Source organism: Python bivittatus, unplaced genomic scaffold, assembly GCF_059951505.1.
Source record: "Python bivittatus isolate LINGU-HERP-01145 unplaced genomic scaffold, Pbiv_v1 ctg000240_np1212, whole genome shotgun sequence".
Taxonomy (NCBI): domain Eukaryota; kingdom Metazoa; phylum Chordata; class Lepidosauria; order Squamata; family Pythonidae; genus Python; species Python bivittatus.
In genome coordinates, this window is record NW_028277051.1 from 1,162,950 (window position 1) to 1,188,047 (window position 25,098).

A 25,098-nucleotide genomic window follows, 5' to 3' on the forward strand; every position below is an offset into this window, starting at 1 on the left:
AACGCTGCCCAAACCGAAAATGTACTCCCTGTCAATGAGGGAGATGGGGGCTCTGCGGGAGTTCATAGACAAGAACCTAGCGCGGGGATTCATCCAACCCGCGAAGTCACCATTAGCGGCCCTGGTACTATTCCAGGAGAAGAAGGATGGCTCGCTCCGGATGTGCGTGGACTATCGGGGGCTGAACGCAATCAGCACCGAGTACAAATACCCCCTCCCCCTGATGAAGGACTTAATGTCGCACCTATCTAAGGGGAGGGTGTTCACAAAACTGGACTTGCGCGAAGCTTACTTTAGGGTCAGGATCCGCGCTAAAGATGAGTGGAAAACAGCATTCAACACGCCGCTCGGAAGCTACCAGTTTTCCGTGATGCCGTTTGGATTAAAAGGGGCCCCGGGGGTGTTTATGCAGCTAATAAATGAGGTGCTGCACGACCTACTCTACCAGGGCGTCCTGGTCTACCTGGACGACATCCTCATCTACACCAAAACCCTGGCGGAGCACGTGAGCCTGGGGCGCACGGTGCTCCAGAGACTGCTGAAGGTGCAGCTGTACGCGAAGCTATCAAAATGCGAGTTTCATCGGGAGCAGCTGGACTACCTCGGCTACCGGATATCCAGTCGGGGAATTGAGATGGACCCGGCGAAAGTAAAGGATGTTCTGGGCTGGGAAGCGCCGTGAACCCGGAGGCAACTTCAAAGCTTCTTGTGGTTTGCGAACTTCTACAGACAGTTTATCCTGAACTTCGCCCAAATCGCCCTTCCCCTAACAGACTTGCTAAAAACCAAGGGCACTGGAAAACCCCCTAAGCCCAGCATGACACTTGCGTGGACTGCAGAATGCCAGGGGGCATTTGAGGAGCTAAAACGGCGGTTCACAGTGGAGCCGATCCTGCGCCATCCCGACCCAGATCGGCGGTTTATCATCCAAGTAGATGCGTCAGACGTGGCAACGGGGGCGGTCCTGCTCCAGCCCAGTCCGGAGGGGGCCATCCACCCATGCACCTACGCCTCCCGCAAATTCACAGAGACAGAGAGAAGGTGGATGGTGTGGGAGAAAGAGGCGTATGCCGTCAAGTGGGCGCTAGCCACGTGGAGGCATCTATTGTAGGGGGCAGCTGAACCATTCGAGGTGTGGACGGACGACAAGAACCTCGAGGCCCTGAAGGCCCCGCGTAAGCTATCCCCCAAACAGGCGCGGTGGTCCCAATACTTCGGGAGGTTCAGGTTCACCCTAAAACACATCCCCGGGAAGCGCAACTTCCTAGCAGACGGGTTGTCTCGCATGCCCCAGCACGCCAGCCTGCGAGAGGAGATCGTGAACTCCATCATCCCTGCCAGCAGGCTGGCTGCAAAGGCGGTGACCCGGAGCCAGACCAAGGGGGAGCGACGGGACACGGCGCCTGAGGTAAAGCAAGGGTTCGCGGAGGCGGCGGAGCGGGACGCTTGGCTCAAGCAAAACCGAGAAGCGCTAACCAGCCAAGAGGGTTTGTGGTGGCACGAAGGGAAGTTGTACGTGCCCGAGGGTTGCCGACGGGAGGTCATGGAAAGAGCCCACGACAGCCGGAACGTGGGGCATTACGGCTTCGTGAAGACGCTCCACTTAATTCGGCGGCAGTTCTGGTGGCCAACGCTCCGGAAGGACGTGGAGGCATACTCGGGGGGTTGCCCGGTGTGCGCGACGGCGAAAGGGGCCAAAGGCAAGCCTAGGGGGTTACTCCAGTCGGTAGCGGAGCCCGATGGCCCATGGCAAGAGATCGCCATGGACTTCATAGTAGAGCTCCGGGAGAGTAAGGGGAAGACTGCCATTTGGGTGGTTACGGACGTATTCTCCAAACAAGCGCACTTTGTAGCGTGTCGGCGAGTCCCCACGGCAGAGAGGTTGGCGAGGCTGTTCGTGCAACATATTTACCGGCTGCACGGCGCGCCCCAACGGGTCGTCAGCGATTGGGGTGGCAACTTCATCGCGCGGTTCTGGAGGGAGTTCCTGAAGCGGGTGGGGACGAAGCAAGCCCTTTCCTCCGCGGCGCATCCGCAGACGGACGGAGCCACGGAACGCCTGAACGGGGGGCTCGAACAGTACCTGCGCTGCTACGTGGGGCACCAACAGGACGATTGGGCGGAGCTACTGCCATTCGCGGAAGTAGCATACAATAACGCCGTCCACAAGAGTACCGGCTTTTCTCCATTCAAAGTAGCCACCGGGAGAGACTTCGTCCCCATGCCAGAGTTGCCTCAGCCGGAATCCCAAATCAACTCCCTGGACGCCTGGTTCGCCCAAATCGACGCCACCCGGCGAGCGGCGCACGCGGCATTGCAAAGAGCCAAAGCCAATTACAAAAAACACGCGGACCGCAAGAGACTCCCCGAGGGGCAGTGGAAAGTGGGGGACCAGGTGTATTTGTCAACCAAAAACCTAAAGACGCACCAGACATCGAAAAAACTCAGCCCGAGGTTTGTGGGGCCGTTCCCCATTGCAGAGGTCATCAATCCAGTAACCGTCAGGCTGACGCTCCCGAAAAGCCTCGGGAAGATCCACCCGGCGTTCCATTGCAGCCTGCTAAAGCTGCACCAGCCTGGGAACGCCTGGCACAAGGCAGAGGGGGTGCCACCACCCATCATGGTCGGTGGGGAGCAGCATTTCGAGATCAACCAGATACTGGACGCCAGGAGGCACAAGGGGCAGGTCCAGCTCCTAGTGCAATGGAAACATTTTCCCAAGTCCCACAGCGAATGGGTAAGCAAAACCCACATAAGAGCGCCGGACCTAGTGCGGGCCTTTTACAATAAATACCCCGGGAAACCGAAATAAAGTCGGGGGGGGAGTTGTCTTCAGGGGGGCAGTATGTCAGGTTCGGTCAGCACGGGGCTTCGGGGAAGCTCGCAGCCAGACCACGCGAACTCCACCGGCGGTAGCTAGCGAGGAAAAGAGGAACTGAAAGCGCCGCTAATTAACAGGCCACCTGCGCCCAGCCAAACAGGAAAACCGCAGCAGAAGCTTTAACTATACACTGATAACGGCGCGAGCCAATAATGAACGGGGCCGCAGGCAGCGAAACAAGATTGCCGCACAGCACAGAACCCTCGGGCTTGCACGTAACGGGGGGGACCAACCCAAGCTGGAGGGGACTGCCAATCAAGGACAATGGACCCTGACCGAACCTGCCATCATGGACAATCAAGAGGGATTATTGGGGGGCCGATAATCCGCAGCGGTAACGCGATCGCGGGGCGGAAAAAAGCGCGGGAAGGGGGGAATATAACGAGCGATGCAATTGTACCAAGCCAGTCCTGGCTTTGCTTGTGACTGCTACGTTACGCATGAGTAAACCTCTTTTGTGAGCCACACGTGTCACGAGAGTTTCTCTGTCAAACGGGGCAAACCTTACAGTTCGGAGGGAGATGTCTCTGGAACTCAGTTGTTCTCATACCTTGTTTCGGGAACCATGCCGTGATGAGCCTTAATATGGCTGATGTGCTTAGTCACAGTAAGTCATTTTGCAAGCAGTTTGGTTAATCTAGGTTTTCTTCCTGGAGAAGGTCTGTGTGATTGATGACCGGGTGCTGACTAGATGGCATATAATCAAGTCAACTTGGGTTCAGCAGGTTGTGTGAGATATCCAAGATGGTATTGTTACAAGATTCCTGCTTCGCGGCTAACGGATCAACATTGGCTTTACACTGGACAACCGCAAAGATTTGTTTGGGACATCTTCCTAACTTGCGTCCCCCGGTTTTACCTTCCGTAGCCTAGAATTTGATCAAGTCAGCTGCTTAGGAAAGAAGAAATAAAGCAGGACCACCCGTTCGTATTCTTCAAAGAGGGAGACTATAACTCAGAGCAGAGCAGGTAGCAAGAGCTGGAAGAGACCTGCTTTTGCAAGGAGCCATGAAGAATTGCTGCCTGTCAGTAGAGAACATTCATGTAATTGGACAAATACTCCACCTCGCTCTGAGACACCCACTTCCTCTGTGCCGGTGAAAAGGATGCTATTTTTGGAAATTCTCTTTCCACCCCTTTTCCTGGTCCCAGCCTGGGAATAGGAAGGAGGGGCCCTTTTCATACAGATCATTGAAAGTCCAGAAAAATGGCCAGGGGTGGAGAAAAGAGAGACCAAGAGCTTGATGGCGTTTGTTTATTTAAAAGATTTGTATGGCCGCCCATCTTAAAACACAACTCTGGGCAGCTCACAACAACAATCTCTTAGACGTTTCCAGGTTTTAAACTTCTCAGGAATTAAACGCTTGTATCGGATACACCAGAACCCCTAGGTGGTTTTCTGATTCCCTTCAGTTTGATCTCATAGTTTAATCTGAAGCCCTCTTTCAGTTACCTCCAAGGCCACCTGCGCTCCTCCCTGGAGATGAGCCCCATCTAAGCAGTTAGTCCCAGCAGCCTCTCGCTGAATTCCCAGAGCTTCTTGGCCAAGACGTCATCGCGGGCCTGCGGCCAGGGCTCCTTCTGTTGGCATCTTGCAAAATACCGCCCGCTGAGCATTTCAATGCCTTCCTCAGTGGCACAGTAGATCGTGGTCTGAGCTCCTTCATTACAGTCTTGCAGGAAGGGCTTGAGGAACAGGTATGACACCTGGAACCACCCCATAAAGGAGCAAACGATGTTGGTCTTAATGAATCCTGAAAGCAAAAGCAGTTGGCCGTTGAAGCAGCACGAGGGCGGAAAGGAAGCCCTTTTCAGGGTTACCCAGACGGATCGGGAAATCGCGAACGGACCAGTCGGCACGGCACCCGTTTCCCACCCGTTTTCCACAGGAAGCTTGGACCACTGGGCAGTCTTTGGGCAACATCTAATATTTTTCAGAAGACCGCGAGCTGAAGTGGGTGGGTGAGTGATGATGCAAATGGGGGAGGGGGCTGCATCACACATATGAATCCATTCATTCCAGTGGCTAACCAAATCAAATAACTAATAATAAATAATTTTCTATCTTTTCTCTTATCAAAGCTTTTGGGTTAGTGGGCGAAATCAGCATAAAAGGGATACTCACAAAACGGCTATGGGACAAGATACAAAATAGTTTCTGTGGGACAGGACTTGTCCCACACTGGGGAAGCTCCTTGGTCTGGCATGCTCACACCAAGAGAGGGGGAATGAAGGAAAAGAAGAAGGCTGAGAATAAAGAACAGCAAGAGATTTGGGGAAGCCTCATCCTATTAGCTGAGAGGATGGCAAACCTCCTCCTATCTGGCTGACCTATTGAGGAAAATCACTGCGTTGCTTTGCAAAGCCCCCTTCGAAGAGCTACTGGGGGAGAATGAATTTGCCTCCCCCCACTTGAAAGCAGAAGAGGGGGGAATGCTTGGGAGGAGCTTCAGCGTGACCTTGAGGACACCCTATTGGGCACCTCTGAGCAAGACTTCCACCTACCTGGATGAACTGCATAGGAGGTAACGTTGGATCCTTCCAGCCGGTTGGCCAACTCTCGGACATGCAGAATATTGGCTAATTTGCTGTTAGAGTATGATTTAAATGCCTTCCATTTCCCCTCCGTCGGCTTGTGGATGTTCTGAAAGTCTATCTTCCCTATCTGATGCGATTCAGAGGACACTACTATGATCCGGCTAGGGGCACAGCGCTTCAGCCGGTCCAAGAGAAGGTGGGTCAGGAGGAAGTGAGCCAAGTGGTTGACCTGGAATGCCTGGTTGAAGCCATCCTCAGTTTTACCATTGTCAATGACACCTGTCAGAAAAGTAAGCTGATTAAACCATCGGTAGGACATCTCTTCTCAAACCATAGCCAAACCGCCTCAGGACTCTCAAGAGAAGCACTTGAAACCCACAATGTTCTCAACGATCCTCCCCATTTTGTCCTCCAGATACCCTGGTGTGTATCTGCTCTGTACCCAACAGGAGCACCCAAGCCCCTGCCTCCGGCCCTCCCTCACCTGCATTGTTGATGAGAATGTCCAGACGGGGCTCGGATCTCAAGAACGTCTCTGCAAAAGCTCGCACGGAGTCCAGGTTGGCCAGGTCCAAGATCATGAAGACAACCTCATTGTTCCCACTTTCCTGGAAAGAAAGAAGGAATATGTAGCCTTGGGTGTGGCTGCTAAGGCCAGTGGCTTAAAAGGCGGTTGGAGAAATTCACAGCAGACAGGTGTACGAGTGGCTGTCGGTCTGGAAAACTGTATGTTACCCCTCAGTCAGTGGTAGTTGCAGGAACCGCAGTCAGAAAGGGAAAGACCCCTTGGGTATATTTGCTTACAAAAAACCCATCTCTCCCTCCGGTCATCTTGGCTTTCTCGGTGGGCTACAATGACATTTCCTAGATTTGTTGCTGTTGTCATCCTCCATCAAACTGTAGCTGACTCCCTGTGACTCTACAGGTCAAAGCTCTCCAAGCCAGATTACTCACTGGAAGCCAGATTCATGGGACAACTGTCAACTTTAGGACACATCTTTGGAAAGATGATTATCTGTTTATTCAATTTATATGGCTGCCTGTCTCATAGCAATGACTCTGGGTGGCCTGTGACCAAAACAGGCAAGCAGAAACCATGTGTAGTGGGTGATCCCACAAGCAGCCCGCCCTATGTTATGTGAGGCTTCATCAGTAATAACCAGCACCTTGAACTGCACCTTTTCTGTCCACTTTTTCCAGCAGTATCATCTTTTCCGTAGATGTATCAACCCTCATGGTGCGTCCAACATGGGATGACTTTATTTCAGGATCCTGGTTTCCAGTGAGTGTTCTGGCTTGATTTCCTAGTATTAAATGGCTGGTTTTCTTAGTTGCCCACAGAATGGAAGTAGCTTCTGCGGCAATCTTCTTCCTCTCGCTCTTGCACTGGGTCCATCCCTTGCATCCGTACATCATAAAAGGGAAGACCCTCAAGTCGAGCATTCCGACTTTTGTCTTGACTGAAATGTCTTGGTCTTCCATGAGTTTGTCTCAGTCCCTCAATGCCTTTTGGCCTATTGTCATCTTTTCTGAATCTCTTTTGCAGATCCACCATCTTTATCAATTCTGGAGCCTAGAAAATTGTAATTGTCAATTATTTCTTTCGTTGTTTCATAGTTTTCTGTTTGTCTACACTCAGTTCAGATAGACCTCTTTATCTCTTCTCAGCTGTCACAGGAAGTTTTCACTAAGATCGCTACTTTTCCCGGATCTCCTCTGGCTTTTCCCAGTCTTCTTTCCTTAGTTCCGTGTTTCTCAGCCTTGGCCACTTTAAGACGTGTAGACTTCAGTTCCCAGAATTCCCCAGCCAGCAAAGTTGTAGCTATTTCTGTGGCCTTGTTTGATACCCAGTGTGTTCTCTGTTTCCTTCAGGCTCTTATTATGCGCTTTCCAGCTTCCTCTCTTTCAATCATTTCACTTCTTCCCATAATTCTTCAGCTCTCTGTCCACAAAATCCAGGTCTTTGAATCTGTTTCTAACCTCAATCTTATATTCTGAAGTGGGTTCTAGGTTCTATGTCATTGGGATTGGATCTTTCCGAGTCTTTTTCAGTCTGATGTGTATTTCTGTGATTAGTAGGTGATGGCCCGATCCACAGCCAGCATCTGGCAGTGTTTTTCCAATTCAGCATAGAGTTTTTCCATCTGTTGCTATGTAAGATGTAATCTATTTGATTATGCTATTATCCATTTGGAGGCCTCCAGAGGTAGAGCTGTCACGTCTTAGCAACGCAGATATACAGACGTCTATCAGCTGTTGTCTTCCCTCATTGCAGAGCTCTAGCCCAAATTTCCCAGCTCTTTCCAATACAGGATCCTCTCCAGCTTTTGCATTAAAGTCACCAATCGTTATTAGAACATTCTTCTTTGGTGTCTGATCTGTTATTTGATCTTTTACTTGTAATTCTTTCATAGAACTAATCAAGCACTTCTTCAGCACCCATCGTTGGTACTTACAGATGTGTAATTGTGAAATAGAATGGTCTGAAAGATTTAATGGTGTCCCATTACACATGCAGCAAAATGTTTTGAATTGCTAATTGCTACAGTACTCCATTTTTTTCCTGCAGGTTTCACTTCCAGAATAGAACTTGTTGAATTCATCTCCTTTTGTCCATCTGAATTTAAACATCTAGAAGAATATATTCTTCCACTCTGTAAGGTTTAATTGTACCAGTGTTAGATACTCCTCAGCTCCTTGGGATTCATTTAAAAGCTCCTCAGCTCCTTTTCTGATATTAAGCACCCAGAGTCTGGTTCCATCAAAACCTGACTCTTCTGTCCAGGCCAAATCTTCCCAGGGATCTCCCAGAGCTCATCACCTTCTCCCACATGAAGGCGGCTCTCGTTGGCCTGTGAGTGGAAGAGGCAGCATTTCTGAGAAATTCCCTTTGGTGGTTTGCACTTTTCACCCCCTACTTAGCAACCTAAACTCTGCTTCCAGGTTGCACAACTAATGTCACGATATCATTTGTGTCCATAATCACTTGAATTTTCCTGGAGGTTGTTCAGATGCTGCTGCTTGAAGTCCTTCACCTTAACCCTGGTCATCCACCTTCCCCAAAGCAAATGCAGTCCCCCACTACCACAAATGATGCAGTCGAGTCTCCCACATTGGGGGAAATCACGGGGGTCCGTACACCCAGAGTACAATGGATGAGCCTCACCATGGGAAAACCACCTGCCAGGCCTAGAAGTAAGAAATGAGTGTTAGTACTTCTGCCCTGAAGCCCTCCTCCATCTGCCCACCTGTCCCTCTCAGCTTTTGCAGGCCTGCATCACCATCACGAAGAGACCTGGATGGAGAAAAGCCATGGGTGTGAGTATAGAGGCAGGGCAGACCCTCACCCGTCTGATGTCGTGCACAGCTGATTCTCCTTTTGCTTTGTTGCGGCATGCCAGAATGACCCGGGCTCCTCTGCGGGCCAGGTCCACTGCGGTGGCTTTCCCGATCCCTGCGTTTCCACCTAGGAAAGTCCAGAGAAAGAATTCACTGAGAATGGCCCAGCCTTTCACGGGGGAGCAGGAATGGCGCCCGCCTTTCTGAGAGCACTTGGGTGCTAGGAGGGTACCGTGATGGTGGCCTCACAGCAGTGAAGCATTTGCTTCGGGCATTTACTTTCCCAACTGTTTCAGAGCAGTCTTACCTCAACTAAGAAGAATGGCTTGAAATTAGGGATAATATTGCCTTTCTTTCTCAGACTGCGCTCTCGTCTTTCTTCCAGGAGCTCAAGGCAGCTCCTTTGGAGATACTGTTTGTCAGGCCCAGCCCAAGAACGACAGGGAAAGAGTCCAGCCAAGTTCAGTTCTTTTATAGCTTAAACCCTATAGACAGAACCTTGCCAGACTAAATCTGTATCACTCTATATCCTGGGAGATTCTCGGGAGCGCCTATTGTAAATCTCTTCCTCTTCCCACGCTCCTGCTCCAGACTGTGTTGTCTCTTGTCTCACCCCCCTTCCTGGAATGCGCTCCTTCCTCCCTGAGACCCTGCTTCGCTGCTGCAGTCCTCCCCACGTTTTAGGGGATCTGGGTCTTCTCCGTCATGGTCCAGTGACACACCATCCTGGCCCTGGGGAAGTGGCTCAGGCGAAAGGCAGGTGCAGCAAGCCCAACAGGGGAACAACAGGCTTCAGCTGAACCCTGGCTATGGGTTGGGGGGCTCCTCTGTATCTGGGAATTTACCACCTTTGCATCTGCACTGCCCCAGACAGACCCGGTGCAGAATCCGGGGGTTCTCCTGCACGCACAACTCCTGCTCAAGGAGCAGGTGGCAGTCGTGGCCAGGAGGGCCTTTGCTGAACTTCATGTTGTGCGCCAGTTGCACCCATTCCTGGATCAGGAGGCCCTCCAGTCAGTCACTCATGCCCTGGTTATCTCTTGGTTAGACTATTGCAATGTACTCTACATGGGGCTACCCTTGAAGAATATCCAGGTTGAAAGTGAGCCGTGTGGGCAATTTGGGTGCCCCAAGGATGGCACATGCAACACCTTTGCTGCTGGAGCTGCATTGGGTGCCAGTCTGCTTCCGGGTCCAATTCAAGGTGTTGGTCATCACCCTTAAAGCCCTACATGGCATGGGGCTGGGTTACCTGAGGGACCGTCTCACCCCCATTACGTCAACCCGTCCCACCCCGGCAGACAGGGAAGGTATGTTACTGGATCCCATTGATTAAAGAATGTTGCTTAGCAAGTCCCAGGGGGACAGCCTTCTCTGTCACTGCTCCTGCCCTATGGAACACTCTCCCTGCAGAGATGGGGTGGGCCTCCGCCCTCCCGACCTTCCAGAAAAGGGTGAAGACCTGGCTCTGCCAGTTGCGTGGGGCTCAAGGAGGGTTAACTAGCCCTGGGGGTGGTTAGCACTCTGAAGACACTCCTGGAGGTTGATTATTTAACCCGAGGAAGAGGAGAGGAGCGCCAGCCGTCCTGCAGGACTGGCTCAATCCTGGAGACCCCTTGGAGAAATCCCGGCCACCCTGACCTGCCTCTGCTGATCTGCTGGTCATCCATCTATCTCTTGGATTATATTGTTTATTTTTGATCACCATTTTTACGGTATTTTAATTGGTTTTTATTCTTATTTATTGTAAACCTCCCAGAGTCTCTCATTGAGTGAGATGGGCAGTGGCTAAATTTGAAATATAAATAAATTCAAAACTTCTCCTGAAGGAGGAGAAACACCAGCTCACTGCCCACGGGTTGCTGACTGCTCCCCGGAGGCCACGTGAAGGAAACCCGAGGAAGAGGAGAGGAGCACCAGCCGTCCTGCAGGACTGGCTCGGTCCTGGAGACCCCTTGGAGAAATCCCAGCCACCCTGACCTGCCTCTGCTGATCACCATTTGTTTGACATTTGTATGCCACCAGCTCCTACTGGACTCGTGGCGGCTCCCAACCCAACATATAATAAAGTTCATAAAATAACCCCATGGTTGAAAGTGGAAAGCAAACCCTTCAGCATTCAGTCATTTCTAGCTGTCCTACCTGCAAAGCACATGTTGACTGGAGGGGAAACTGGATGGCCACTCGTGAAGGGCGACCCAGAAGACCCCGACAGCAGAATGCTCGCGTTAATAAAACGACTACAACTTCATTTTCTGGTGACCTTGCTATTTACACCCAACCCCCGGCTAATAGTAGGTGTACCTTTAGCCCGGGATATTTTGTGTACCCAGCGAAGTTAATTCTTTGCTGAGGGACTCCGACAACGCTTCACACTTCCTCATACATATTCATGGCAATGATTTTTACTCTTGTGTGGTTTACCCGATTCTGGCATGCATAAATGCACGGGATGGTCGGACTGCATTGAGAGACTTTGAGCCTGAGCTGATGGCTTCAGTCCACAGGCAGAGGACTCTGCTCCACTGTGAGGCTCCATCATAGATGGGACCAAAGGATGCCACCGTCCTACGCCTGTGGACTTGAAAGTCACCCCTTTCAAATACCACGGATGTACTTCTAAATGAACGTGCGGACAGTTGTATGCAATGTGAAGAGACGGATTCGTGTTTGTGCTTACTATATTTAACAAAGGATGTGATTGAGCTGGAAAAGTGCAAAAGAAGCCACAGAGTGGTAGTCTGGAGGTCTCCAACCTCTTCTCCCAGAAACCCCCTTGGTCGTCTTACTCTGGCCCCACCTCTAGCCTGTGGGTAGCCGCATAGTTTTCTCCCTCCCACGGGCTGCCTCACCTGACTTCCTCAGCTCTCACCTCTGGGGGGGGGGGAGAGAGAGAGAGAGAGAGAAAGAGAGACGGCTGCCGGGCGCTGCTGCCTTTGTGGCGAGTACCGTAAAAAAGGGGAAATGAAGTCACTGCCGTGGCACCACCTCTTGGCCTCACAGCACAGAGGCGTGGGCCTAGATGCATCAGCTCTTCTTCCCCCACCCTTGGGAGACAGATCAATCTCACCAGGGGTAGCTAAAATTGTTTGCTTAAAGGCAGAAGAGATAAAAACATCAACCCCCCTTTTTCTTCATGGGAAGAAAAGCAACTCGCTTATCTCCAAACAATTGTTTTGACTGCAAAAGTCAGGCCATCTGCATTTATTTTTCTGGTTTGCACATATACTGCTATTTACTGCCACGTATTGGCGCTTGTATGCTAGTTACCCAAGGGGAGGTGCATAGTGTCAATACATTGTGGGTGATTATATGCCTCACTGCTTAGTAGGATTTTAGTCATCATGTAATCAGTTTTATAGGTTATGTAATAGTAACTAATGACTAAGTAGTGTACCTCTTCTCTGAGAGTGTTTTGGCTAGAGACTTTGGATAAGTCTTGGATGCCACATATATGAGAAGAAGTGCTTTTTTCTATGTTTTGCATGAAACTTGTATTTTATGTAGTTTTTATTTTTCTCAATAAACAACCAGTTATGTTTTATAACTTCTGGCTGGATTTCTTTGGAGAACAAGATAAGGACATTGCATTCTTTAAATCTCTTTAATGCTGATGTGTATTTTTGGTATTATTTCTGCACTCTGCCTAACAGGTTATAGGCCCAGAGTGAAGAGAGATTTATGATTCCAAAGTAAGGAGAGATTTATGCTATGGACCATATGCCTGGATTTGTTTCCTTGCCTGTGTAACATCTGGTACAACCTTCTTGTTTGAGGTTTGGATTTTCTCTGTGTTTGTGTGTGTGTTTCGGCAAACTGAAGCATGGCGACCACGGCCGTCAGCCTACCCACCCTTTGAGAGATTAAATCCAAAAAATTACCAGACTTGCAGTATAAAGATGAAATCTTTTTTCCTGAAGGAGGGTTTATGGCAGTTTGTACAAAATGCCCTGCCAGGAGCACCTACGGCTGCAGAGCAAGTTATGCTGGACCGTGCTTATGGTAATTTGATCCTGGGACTTGAATCTTCAGAATTAGTTCATATTCGTCATTTGGATACTGCTTACGAATGCTGGAGAGCTTTGCGTGCTATTTATGCGAGACAAACCTCAGCTGCTATCGTAAGTTTATCAAAGCAGTTATATAATCTTAAATTGGATCAAGGAACTAATATAATTGAGCATTTACATAAGATGAAAACTTTGTTTGCTGAGCTGGAGGATCGTGACACGGCAATACCAGAGAGACAAAAAGCTTGCATAATTCTTTCGAGTTTGGATGATTCTTTTGATATGCTGGTTGAAGCAGCGCAGACTTTGACCCCAGGAGATCTTACAGTGGATTATCTTACAAACCGTTTACAAGAAATTCAGAATGCCTGTGATCTTCAAAGTTCAAAGAAAAGATGTGATAACGTGAGACAGCAACCTTCTGCTGGCATAGAGACTGCATGTGTGGTGAGGAAGTGTTTTCGTTGTAATTCTACCAAACATCTTATAAAAGACTGTCCTATGAAAAATCAGCCAACTGATAGTTCCAGAAAGTTTGTCCATCGCGGGAAGGGACTGGCTGCCAAACAGCAAGCAAGTACTAGATTGGTATCTGCTTTAATTTCTAACAGAGAAACACGTTCTTCTGATACGTGGTTACTGGACTCTGCTTGCAGTGAAATCATTATAAATAATGAGCAGTTATTACTGACTACATGCAAGCCTAGAATTCAGCAAGTTGCCTTGGCTGATGGTTCTATAGCTAAAGTAACTATGCAAGGTAAAGTCTTCATCCCTTGTTTGGAGGAAGTGATTTCTGATGTACTCTGTGTTCCTACACTTGGTTTTTCCCTTCTCAGTGTGCCTGCGTTAACTAGAACTGGGTAGACTGTTACGTTCCAAGGTTCTGAATGCTTGGTTAATAAAGATGGGGCTGAGTGTGCTGGGGAAACTGGTTAATCAATTGTATGAAATGCTTCCTAAACAAGATGTGTTGATTGGAAGTTGTGTTGGTAATGTACCTCTACATAATGATTGTATTCATTATTATCACAGAGTGCTTGGTCATCCTGGATGGAAATGTTTGTCACAAATGTCCAAGGTGTATCCAGAAGTGAGATTTAAAGAGTGTGCAAAGTTTCTTGATTGTACTGTGTGTAAGCAATCTAAGATCAAGTCTGCCCCTGTTGCTAGAAAAAGTGGTAGAATATCCACTAGATTTTTTTCACTAGTACACGCTGATTTAGCTGGACCTTTTCCTCCAAGTGAAGGTGGAGCAAGATTTATGTTCATTTTAGTAGATGATAAAACACGTTTTACGTTTTGTTATTTGCTTAAACAGAAATCAGAAGCATTTTCTCGTTTCAAAGAATTTGTTGCCATGGTAGAGAGAAAACATAGTTACAAAATTGGGACTCTACAGACGGATAGAGGGGTGAATTTCTTAGCCATGAGTTTCAGAACTGGCTGCGTAAGAAAGAAATTTTTCAGACTGACAAATGTTGGTATGTCTGCAGAAAATGGTATAGCTGAAAGAAAGATTGGTGTGTTGAACATCATCAAACAGAGTCTGATGTTAGATGCTCAAGTACCAGCCCATTCTTGGGGTGAAGCAATTCTAACAGCCCCTTCATGGATCACTGCCTTGTCGTGGCGAAGGGGCTTGCATAACTCAGTGAAGCCATGAGCTATACCGTGCAGGGCCACCCAAGACGGACAGGTCATGACAGAGAGTTCTGACAAAATGTGGTCCACTGGAGAAGGAAATGGCAACCCACTCCAGTATCCTTGCCAAGAAAACCCCATGGACAATGTTAAAAGGCTAAAAGATATGAGCCCCTCAGGTCGGAAGGTGTCCAATATGCTACCGGGGAAGAGCGGAGGGCATTTCCAAGTAGCTCCAGAAAGAGTGAAGCGGCTGGGCCAAAGCCGAAAGGATGTTCAGCTGTGGATGTATCTGGAAGCGAAAAGAAGGTCCGATGCTGCAAAGAACAATATTGTCTAGGTACCTGGAAGGTAAGATCGATGAACCAAGGCAAGCTGGATGTGGTCAAACATGAGATGACAAGATTGAACGTAGACATCTTGGGAACCAGCGAATTGAAATGGACGGGAATGGGTGAATTTAATTCGGGTGACCATTATATCTACTACTGTGGCCAAGAAACCCTTAGAAGAAATGGAGTTGCACTCATAGTGAATAAGAGAGTGGGAAAGGCAGTAATGGGGTACAACCTCAAAAATGACAGAATGATCTCAGTGCATATCCAAGGCAAACCATTCAACATCACAGTAATCCAAGTCTATGCCCCAACCACTGATGCCGAAGAAGCTGAAGTTGACCGGTTCTATGAAGACCTACAACACCTTCTAGAACTAGCACCAAAAAAAGATGTCCTTTTCATCATAGGGGATTGGAATGCTGAAGTAGGAAGTCAAGGAGTAATCGGAATAACAGGCAAGTTTGGCCTTGGAGCACAAAATGAAGCAGGGCAAAGGCTAATAGAGTTCTGTCAAGAGAACAAGCTAGTCATAGCAAACACTCTTTTCCAACAACACAAGAGACGACTCTACACATGGACATCACCAGATGGTCAATACCGAAACCAGATTGATTACATACTTTGCAGCCAAAGATGGAGAAGCTCTATACAGACAGCAAAAACAAGACCAGGAGCTGACTGTGGCTCAGATCATGAGCTTCTTACTGCAAAATTTAGGCTTAAATTGAAGAATGTAGGGAAAACCACTAGACCACTCAGGTATGACTTAGATCATATTCCTTGTGAGTACACAGTGAAGGTGATGAATAGATTTAGAGGATTAGATTTGGTAGACAGAGTGCCTGAAGAACTATGGACGGAGGTCTGTAACATTGTACAGGAGGCAGCAACTAAAACCATCCCAAGGAAAAAGAAATGCAAGAAAGCAAAATGGCTGTCTGATGAGGCATTACAAATAGCTGTGGAAAGAAGGAATGCGAAAAGCAAGGGTGAAAGGGAAAGATATAAGCAACTGAATGCAGATTTCCAGAGAATAGCAAGGAGAGATAAGAAGGCCTTCTTAAATGAACAATGCAAAGAAATCGAGGAAAACAATAGAATGGGGAAGACTAGAGATCTCTTCAAGAAAATTGGAGATATCAAAGGAATGTTTAGTGTAAAGATGGGCATGATAAAGGACAAAAAGGCAGGGACCTAACAGAAGCAGAAGAGATTAAGAAGAGGTGGCAAGAATACACAGAAGAACTATACAAGAAAGATCTTAATGTCCCTGATGTCCACGCTGGTGTGGTCACTGACCTTGAGCCAGACATCCTAGAGAGTGAAGTCAAGTGGGCCTTAGGAAGCATTGCTAACAACAAGGCTAGTGGAGATGACAGTATTCCAGCTGAGTTATTTAAAATACTAAAAGATGATGGTGTTAAAGTGCTGCACTCAATTTGCCAGCAAGTTTGGAAAACGCAACAGTGGCCACGGGATTGGAAAAGGTCAGTTTACGTTCCAATTCCAAAGAAGGGCAATGCCAAAGAATGCTCAAACTATCGCGCAATTGCACTCATTTCACATGCTAGCAAGGTTATGCTCAAAATCCTACAAGCTAGGCTTCAGCAATACATGAACTGAGAACTACTGGATGTACAAGCTGGGTTTCGAAGAGGCAGAGGAACTAGAGATCAAATTGCCAACATTCGCTGGATCATGGAGAAAGCACGAGAGTTCCAGAAAAACATCTACTTCTGCTTCATTGACTATGCGAAAGCCTTTGATTGTATGGATCACAACAAACTGTGGCAAATTCTTAAAGAGGTGGGGGTACCAGACCATCTTACCTGTCTCCTGAGAAATCTGTATGCGGGCCAAGAAGCAACAGTTAGAACCGGTCACGGAACAACCGATTGGTTCAAAATAGGGAAAGGAGTACGACAAGGCTGTATACTGTCACCCTGCTTATTTAACCTATATGCAGAGTACCTCATGAGAAATGCCAGGCTGGAAGAATCACAAGCCGGAATTAAGATTGCAGGGAGAATCATCAGTAACCTCAGATATGCAGACGATACCACCCTAATGGCAGAAAGTCAAGAAGAGTTAAAGAGCCTCTTGATGAGGGTGAAAGAGGAGAGTGCGAAAGCTGGCTTGAAACTCAACATTAAAAAAACTAAGATCATGGCATCTGGACCCATCAATTCCTGGCAAATAGAAGGGGTAGAAATGGAAGCAGTAACAGACTTCATTTATTTGGGCTCCAAGATCACCGCAGACGGAGACTGCAGCCATGAAATTAAAAGACGCTTGCTCCTTGGGAGGAAAGCTATGGCAAACCTAGATAGCATATTAAAAAGCAGAGACGTCACCTTGCTGACAAAGATCCGCATAGTCAAAGCTATGGTTTTTCCAGTAGTAATGTATGGCTGTGAGAGCTGGACCATAAAGAAGGCCGAGCGCCGAAGAATTGATGCCTTTGAACTGTGGTGCTGGAGAAGACTCTTGAGAGTCCCCTGGACTGCTAGGAGGTCAAACCAGTCAGTCTTAAAGGAAATCAACCCTGATTGCTCATTGGAAGGACTGATAATGAAGCTCAAGCTCAGATACTTTGGCCACCTAATGCGAAGAGAGGAGTCTTTGGAAAAGACCCTGAGCTGGGAAAGATGGAAGGCAAAAGGAGAAGAGGACGGCAGAGGATGAGATGGTTAGATAGCATCCCTGAAGCAATGAGCATGAAACTGAGCAAACTCAGGGAGGCAGTGAAGGACAGGAAGGCCTGGCGCAATATGGTTCATGGGGTCACGAAGAATCGGACACGACTTAACGACTGAACAACAATTCTAACAGCAGTATTTCTCACTAATAGACTCTGGAATTCAGCTGTCAATGAAGTTCCATATTTTTTGCTATGTGACAAGTATCCTTCTTTAGAGCACTTGCGTACGTTTGGAACATTTGCTTATGTACAAATTCCTAAGTCTCAAAGAAGGAAGAACCAACCAAAAGCACAATGTTTAAGGTTTGTTGGTTATTCAGCTGAATCTAAAGCCTATCGTTTTTCTTTAGGTCATGGTCAGGTTGTAATCTCTAGAAATGCTAATTTTGAAAAGCCTACTGATTGGCAAAGGCTGCATGCAAATTCAGAGGTTCTTTTGAATTCAAACACAGAATTAGCTAGAGAGCAAGCACCACTTTTTGCACCTATAACTCCACAAGTCCTCAAAGAGCCTGCTCAGATAAAAAAAGAACAAATGTCACCAAAACAGGTGCAGGGCCAGGAGGGGGAGTTAACGGAGTTAGAGCAGAAAACAAAAAGAGAGGAACAAAATGTTATTGAAATTCCTCGTAGAACTACCCGTACAACAAAGGGTGTTCCGCCTGAAAAGTTTGTAGTTCAACAAGTGAGAGTGTGTCAAATTACATGTGAACCTCAATGTTTTGAAGATGTTTTAAGTTTGCCTATAGATGAACAAGAGAAATGGAACATTGCTATGGCTAATGAATTTGAGGCATTGGTAAAACAGAATGTTTTTGAAGTTACTGATTTACCTCCATCACAAAAGGCCAGAGGTTCCAGATGGGTATTTAAAAAGAAGCTTTTGCCTGATGATACTGTTCAGTATAAGGCTAGATTAGTGGCACAAGGGTATTCACAAGAGCAGTGTGTGAATTACAATCTCACATATGCACCTACAGTTAGGCCTGAGTCATTGCGTGTAATTTTGGCCTTAGCTGCACAAAGAGATATGATTGTTCATCATTTTGATGTGGACACAGCTTATTTGAATGCTGATCTTCCTGAAACTGTGTACATGAAACAAGCACCAGGTTACACATGTGGCAATTCCCATAAAGTCTATAAGCTGCGTAAAGCACTGTATGGATTGAGACAAGCTGGGAGATGTTGGGATCAATGTTTAGATAAAGTTTTGTTGGAAATTGGTTTCAAAAAATCATTAGCTGATCCATGTGTGTATACTAGAGGGACTGGAGAAAATTATGCAGTACTTCTTACTTATGCTGATGATTTTTGTCTTGCTACTGCTTCTTTAAATTTTGTAAAAGAATTTGCCAAGCAAATGGAGCAATATTTTAAATGGGAGGATTTAAGTATGTTAAGGTACTACCTTGGTATTGAAGTGTATAGATCTGACAATGGAGAAATCTATCTAAGTCAAAAGAAAAAGATAGAACAGTTATTAACACAAATGGGAATGTCAGAAGCTAAACCTGTAAAAACACCAATGGTTTGTGATTTTCTGAAAGGTGAACAGTGTGAAGAATTGTGGGAAAAACCTGAGGTGTATCATTCTGTAATAGGTTCTATCCTTCACCTGGCACAATGGACACGCCCTGATTTGTCATATGCTATAGGAGTTTTAAGTCGTAAAGTAGCCAAACAAACAGAGCATGAATGGCAAGGATTAAAAAGAATAATGAGATATTTAAAAGACACAATAAACCTTTGTCTTAAAATGTCAACTATTGGGCCTGAAAGTCCTGTAATCTTTGTTGACAGTTCTTTTGCAGAAGAGGGGGACAGGAAATCTGTAACTGGATTTATTTGTAAATTTGGTGAATCTACTATTGCTTGGAAAGCAAAGAAACAAATATCAATAGCTATTTCAACAGCAGAAGCAGAATTTGCAGCTTTGTCAGAAACAGTATGTGAGTTAAGATGGTTTCATCAATTATTCGCTGACTTAGAAATACATGTATCATTGCCTTATACAGTATATGAAGATTCTCAAGCTTGTATAGGGTGAGCTAAAACAGAAAACCTAAGAGCTCGTACAAAATATGTAGATGTCAAGTATAAAAATGTAAGACAAGCTATTTTAGAAGATTTCATTGATCTTGTGTATTGTGTATCTGAATCAAATCTTGCAGATGTATTTATCAAAGCATTGCCTATTGTACAACATGAAACAATGTTAACTAGACTTGGATTTGAACAAATGTAATTGTTACCGTATTGTTGTAATCATTTTACTATACTACCCTGTAATGTGTATTGTTCTTTTCCAAAAAGCGATTTGAGAGGGGTGCTAGGATATTCCCATGGGAAAAAAGCAACTCGCTTATCTCCAAACAATTGTTTTGACTGCAAAAGTCAGGCCATCTGCATTTATTTTTCTGGTTTGCACGTATACTGCTATTTACTGCCACCTATTGGCGTTTGTATGCCAGTCGGGGGTTTCCCTGTGCAATTGCTCTTAGCATCGGGAATTCGCAGAAGCCTTGACCTGGCGTCCACCTCCATGCAACTGCGGCCCCTCCTGCGCTCTGCGCTCTGCGCTGGGGAAGGAGAGACCCTGGCCACCTCCTGCGCGACCACTTCCCAGACTGCGAAGGACGCTCTCCTGCTGCTGCGCTTCCCAGCTCCTCCTGTCCCTCCTCCCAGGGCTGAACGGGCGTTCCTCCATCCTCCCTCCTTCTCGGGGCCGGGCCAAGGCCGCGCGAGGGAGAAGGGTGAGGCTTCGGGCTGGGCTTCCGCCGACCGGAGGTGAACCCGAGGCAGCTGAAAGGCCCTTGTCTCCTTCCAGCCGCACCGCCGCCGCCTCCCTTTCCAAGCCAACCGGGGCCAAAACCTGCTTGCCGCGATAAAGTCCGGCTCTCCCCTTCCTGCGCCGGGCTGCGCTGGGATTTGGCTGCCTGCGTGGAGGACCTTCGCCCCTTTGCCCCGTCCCGCAAGCGCTCGCCTCGCCTCGCCGTCCTCTCGGCCTGACCCCCGTCCCCAGCCCCCGTCGCTTCTCCTAACCGGGCAGCGAACCAGCCCCGCCAGCGGCCAGCGGCCAGCGGCCAGGCGAAGGGCCGGGAGGGAGCCCTCGGCGGTGCGCAGCCTCACCTGTGATGAGCACCGTCTTGCCCCACAGGCGGACTGCGTTCTGGCACTTGGGGGGCCGGGGGAAGCTGTAGCAGAGCAGCACGTAGAGCCCAAGCAGCAGCGCCGCGCCCGCCAGCAGTGCCTCTATGGCCATGGCACACACCTCCTCCCCGTGTGCTGCACTCCTCTAGCGCAGCCCCCCTCCTCCGGGTCAGCCCTCGCCTTTGCCCCGCCCCGCGCTGGGCGGCCCGCCCACCCGCCTCCCGCGCCGCCTGCCCACGGGGAGCGGCTTGGCCAGCCCGCAGCCCAACAGCCCCCTCCGTCTACCCTCGCCCCCTTCTCCCGGCCTTTCGTGGTGGTGTCCCATCCCAGGCCCGAGGATGCTTCGATTTGCTTCCAAAGCCGTGCGTCCAGGCGGGGAGAGCTGTCCCCCGTCCCTCACCGCGCGCTTGGCCGTCAGCCGCCCGCGCCGCCTTCCTGGCCTTTGCTCTGTGCCCAGCTCCTGCGGGCGGGCAGGGGGCCGGCGTTGGCTCGGACCATGCGGGGGCCTCCGGGCCAGCCCCGCCCTCGCAGCCCGACCTGCCCCTCAAGGGGCCACGCCCTGGAGGGGTTTTCCTTTGGCTCCCCCTTCGCTATGCTTTCTAGTCCAGAACGTGCCCCCTTTTCTTACTCACCGGGGCTGGACTCCAAGACCCCTTTCTTGGGCCTTTGGGTATGTAATGGGGGGGTCTCTGTTCTAACGGGCATCGTTCTAACAAGTAGTCCTGACTCACATGGTGTTGGTTTCGTAGTCTGGTCTACCTCGTAGGGCTGACAGCCCCAGTATTGTGTAATGTGGTGGAGTTATCTAAGGGCCAGGCAGTCGGGGCAGAGTTACTGCAGGCTTTGAACGGATCACATGGTTGCGCATGCCTAAAGAAGAAGTTTGGAGACATTCTGAGATGTACCAGGCTGTGACGGGAGAGAGAATTCTTAAACCCACCATTCCATTATGGTTTGGTCAGGGTATGGGCGCAAGGAGGACCACCCTAATGATGCCCTCAAAGGTGAATGGCCTCTGCAGATGGATGAAGACTCGTCTGTCCGTTACAACCCGAGTTACGACGCTGAGGCAGTCCAACGCTGCCTATGAAGAAGAGAGCCGAAGAAAGGAGAAGCTGGAAGTCCCACCTTCCATTCCCTCGAGGATCGTCTCGGAGAGCTCTCCTGGACTTCCCATCCCCCTTTGTCGCTTGGCCAACAGCAAGAAGGGCTTCTGGGTGTGTAAGGCTTGTGTCAGTGAGAGAAGGCGTGTGAGGTGCTTCAAGTGCAAAAAGAAAACGTTCAAAATCTACTGATAAGTCTCCTGCTATTGTTGGGTGGTATTCACCGACTTTGCTGCTTTAAACGGATTCCCAGGGAGCCTCTCGTAACACAAATCTGTGCACCAGGAGCAGCTGCCGGGCCATCTTCCAAGGCAGCCCCACGCAACGGGTATCTATCCGGAGGTGATCCAGGGGTGAGTGGCTGTCCCTGGTCCAGCCCAGCCCAGGCGGGGCTGAACCGGGGCACCAGCCGACGCTGGAGAAAGGCCTCTGTCTGTTGCTCAGCAGGAGCTCCGAGGCCAGGAGGACCCCTGAAGCCACGGAGCAGCCTTTTCAGGCGGAGCAGAAGCTACGTCAGTCCTTTTTGTCCAACAGGGTTTGTTTTTACACGTGTATATATACACACACAAACACAACCTTATTCCTTTTCAGTAAAACTTTCTACCATTTTGTCCTGAACAGAGATTAAGCCCTGACATTTCCTGGATCTTCTTTTAATCAATCCCTTTTTCAGTGCTGGGATTAGCTTGGCTTTCTTCCAGCCCCCGGGGGGCAATGCTGGTTCCGGGGAGAGCTGGACGGCTGCTTGAGCAGCAGTTTCCCACTCCGTGGGTTCATCAATCCTCAGCTGGACACCATCAGAAGTCACGGATTTATTCTTGTCGGTCAGGTTCCTAATTGTATTTTGTGTCATCTACGTTTGCTTCATCCTTTTGGGTTCCCCTCCTGAACAAGGTTTAAATAAGGGGGCTCCCCCCCCCCCATTTTTACACAGGAAAAACAGATGCAAAGAGATCACAGCAAGTATGCAGCATCCTTCTCCTTTACCCTACCTGGAAGACTCTTCTTGTTTACTTCTTTGGAAAGAGATGTTTTAATTGCCAGTTTAATTAGCTGCATGTCCCTTCAAGTCTTGACTTGCATTTTTGCATTCCTTTGCTCAAGTTTGTTCCTATTTCTTCTCATAGGAGCACATTCCCAGCGTTTAAAAGCTTGTATGCCTGCACCCCTCTTCTGCAGTCACTCCACACCAAGCAGGGACCCGGCCTTTTCTTACTCCATAAACAGTTCTTGCCTCTGATTCAGGAGAAAAGTCAGAAATGGCCTGGACAGGACCCTTGATCCTAAGAGCTGCTCCTTCCCTTGGGCCAAACGCAACAGTAGTTGCTGCTGGCAAGCTTTGGGAACGCGGATGCTTAATCTGTACAATTGGCTTGACTTTCCCTAAGGCTGTGGAGTCCTTGGGGTCCTCTGAGCTTGGCGGTTTTCTTGCAAACGTTTCGTTACCCGGCCAGGTAGATCTTCAGTACTAGAATGGAATGGGGTTTGCTCTCCCCATTCCAAGAAAACAGCCAAGCTCAGAGAGCCCCAGCACTCCACAGTTCTACCCCGACCGACAGAGATCCTCTACTACTGCTATTTCCCTAAGGCCACCAGGCACAGGCAGTCTTCCCAATGCAGTTATTTCTACTCAGGTGCAGTCTCGCTGGTCCTTTCTGAACTAAAACCATCAACGGGGAGGCCCAGGATTCCTTTAGTCCTGCAAGCCTGCCTGAGGTGGAGGAAGAGTCTTACCACTTCTGGGGTTTGGGGATGGGGAGGCTGCCTTGGGCACAAGAGTGCCTGAATGGCTGAGAGCACTTACTTGGTGGCCCAGGCGTGCTCAGAGATTTTGCTTTTGGGCTGCTGACAGCCAACGTAGAGCAGAGTTTCTCAACCTCAGCAGCCTCCAATATGTGGACTCCCGTTCTCAAACTTCCCCGGCTGGCATGCATGCTGGCCAGGGGATTCTGGGAATGGGAGTCCACGTATTGGTGGTTCCTGAAGTTGAAAAACACTGCTGTAGACCAGTGTTTTGCAACCTTGACAGCTTTAAGATGTGTGGATTTCAACTCCCAGCATTCCCCGGCCAGCCGCGCTGGGGAATTCAATTCTGGGAGTTGAAGTCCACACATCTTAGTCGCCAAGGTCGAGAAACTGGTGTAGACAATGCAGAGTCTCCCCAAGAAAAGACCTTCCCCTCCCTTCACAAGCCCCCTGCAGCGAAGAAGCTGGAGTCAGAAATATCCCCACAAGCAGCCGGCCAGGCGGTGCAATAAAATCACAGCACGAAAGGGAACAGATTCATTTCCTCACCAGCCACTGCTAGTCGGTTTTGGTGGCCAAGCACTGTGTCTCACAGAGGAAAGTAGATATCTCTAGCCCCACAAAAGCAGCCCTCTGGAGCCTGCTGGATTGCGTTTTGGCCGTCGGAGCACGTGTCGGTTCAAGGAGGCTGATGGGCTCCAGGTCTGGAAAACCGGACGTAGGTCCTCCCGGAGTTGCCCGTCGGCAACCAAGTTCTTCTGGCTGGGCAACTTTCTCAGGAACTGGCTCGCTTTCGCAGCTTGCCTGAGACGGGGTCAGGAGCATTTGAACATGCGCACGAGTGTAGTAACAGCTCCAGGCCTTGAGGCAGCCACCCTCACGGCGTCCCAACTTCACGGGGGTCAGTAAGGACCGCCAGGAAGCAGCCGGGCCCAGGAATCCTACTGCCGCTCGCCATCCCCACACTGGTACGATTCACCCGACGTGAGCAGCATTCTTACCGGGCTCCCCCCCACTGCCCCAGGCTAATAAAAGCAAGCTGCCCAGGGCACTGAACCGTTTCAGTCTTACCACTCCCCAAAGTGTGCTACGTGCCACACACACCGCTGGATCCGGATCTGAGCAAGAACAGGGAGGCTAGGTTCGAAGACGTGCAGAGTGCTGGAAGTAGTCGCTGCAGGCGAGTCTACAAAGCGTGATGTTCTGCTCTGCAGTCTAGGAGGATACCAGGCTGGCCTGAGCGGGCGCGTCTGTGTGCACAGAGCCCTCTAGAAAAGGACCCCAGGCCTAGTGGTCCACGCACGTGGGCAGCTAAGCACTCACACCAGCTGGCCAAAATGGGCCCGTGGCTTGCAAGGCACACGCCCAGCCACAGGAAAAGTTGCCCTGGAGGCAAAGGCAAAAGGCAAGTGCAAAGGAGGGCGCAGGCTCGGGCTATCTGTGCACACTTTCAACAGCAGCCGATGTGCTTATTAATACAGACTTAATGCTGCTGGAAGAGTCAAGAAAGCCTTTCAGCCTTTATACAAAAGAAGTCAAGATCAGAAGGGAGCAGCAGGAAGCTTGAAGAGGCAGCCAGCTCTTCTCCAGGGTGCAGGTCAAGAGAGAAGACCCTCGATTCTCCCGTCCGTCGTCCTCAGGAAAG

General features: G+C 49.1%; 1 protein-coding gene across 1 annotated transcript; it reads right to left on the reverse strand.

The window, feature by feature from the left end:
- Window positions 1-3,974: 3,974 nt before the first annotated feature.
- Window positions 3,975-20,771, reverse strand: LOC148216215 (dehydrogenase/reductase SDR family member 13-like). Its single transcript, XM_088138728.1, has 5 exons — window positions 20,584-20,771; window positions 8,767-8,885; window positions 5,904-6,027; window positions 5,387-5,698; window positions 3,975-4,635 (listed from the first exon to the last, which is right to left on the reverse strand). The coding sequence occupies exons 1-5, from the start codon at window positions 20,714-20,716 to the stop codon at window positions 4,376-4,378; spliced, it is 948 nt and encodes a 315-aa protein (XP_087994854.1). The 5' UTR covers window positions 20,717-20,771; the 3' UTR covers window positions 3,975-4,375.
- Window positions 20,772-25,098: the final 4,327 nt, after the last annotated feature.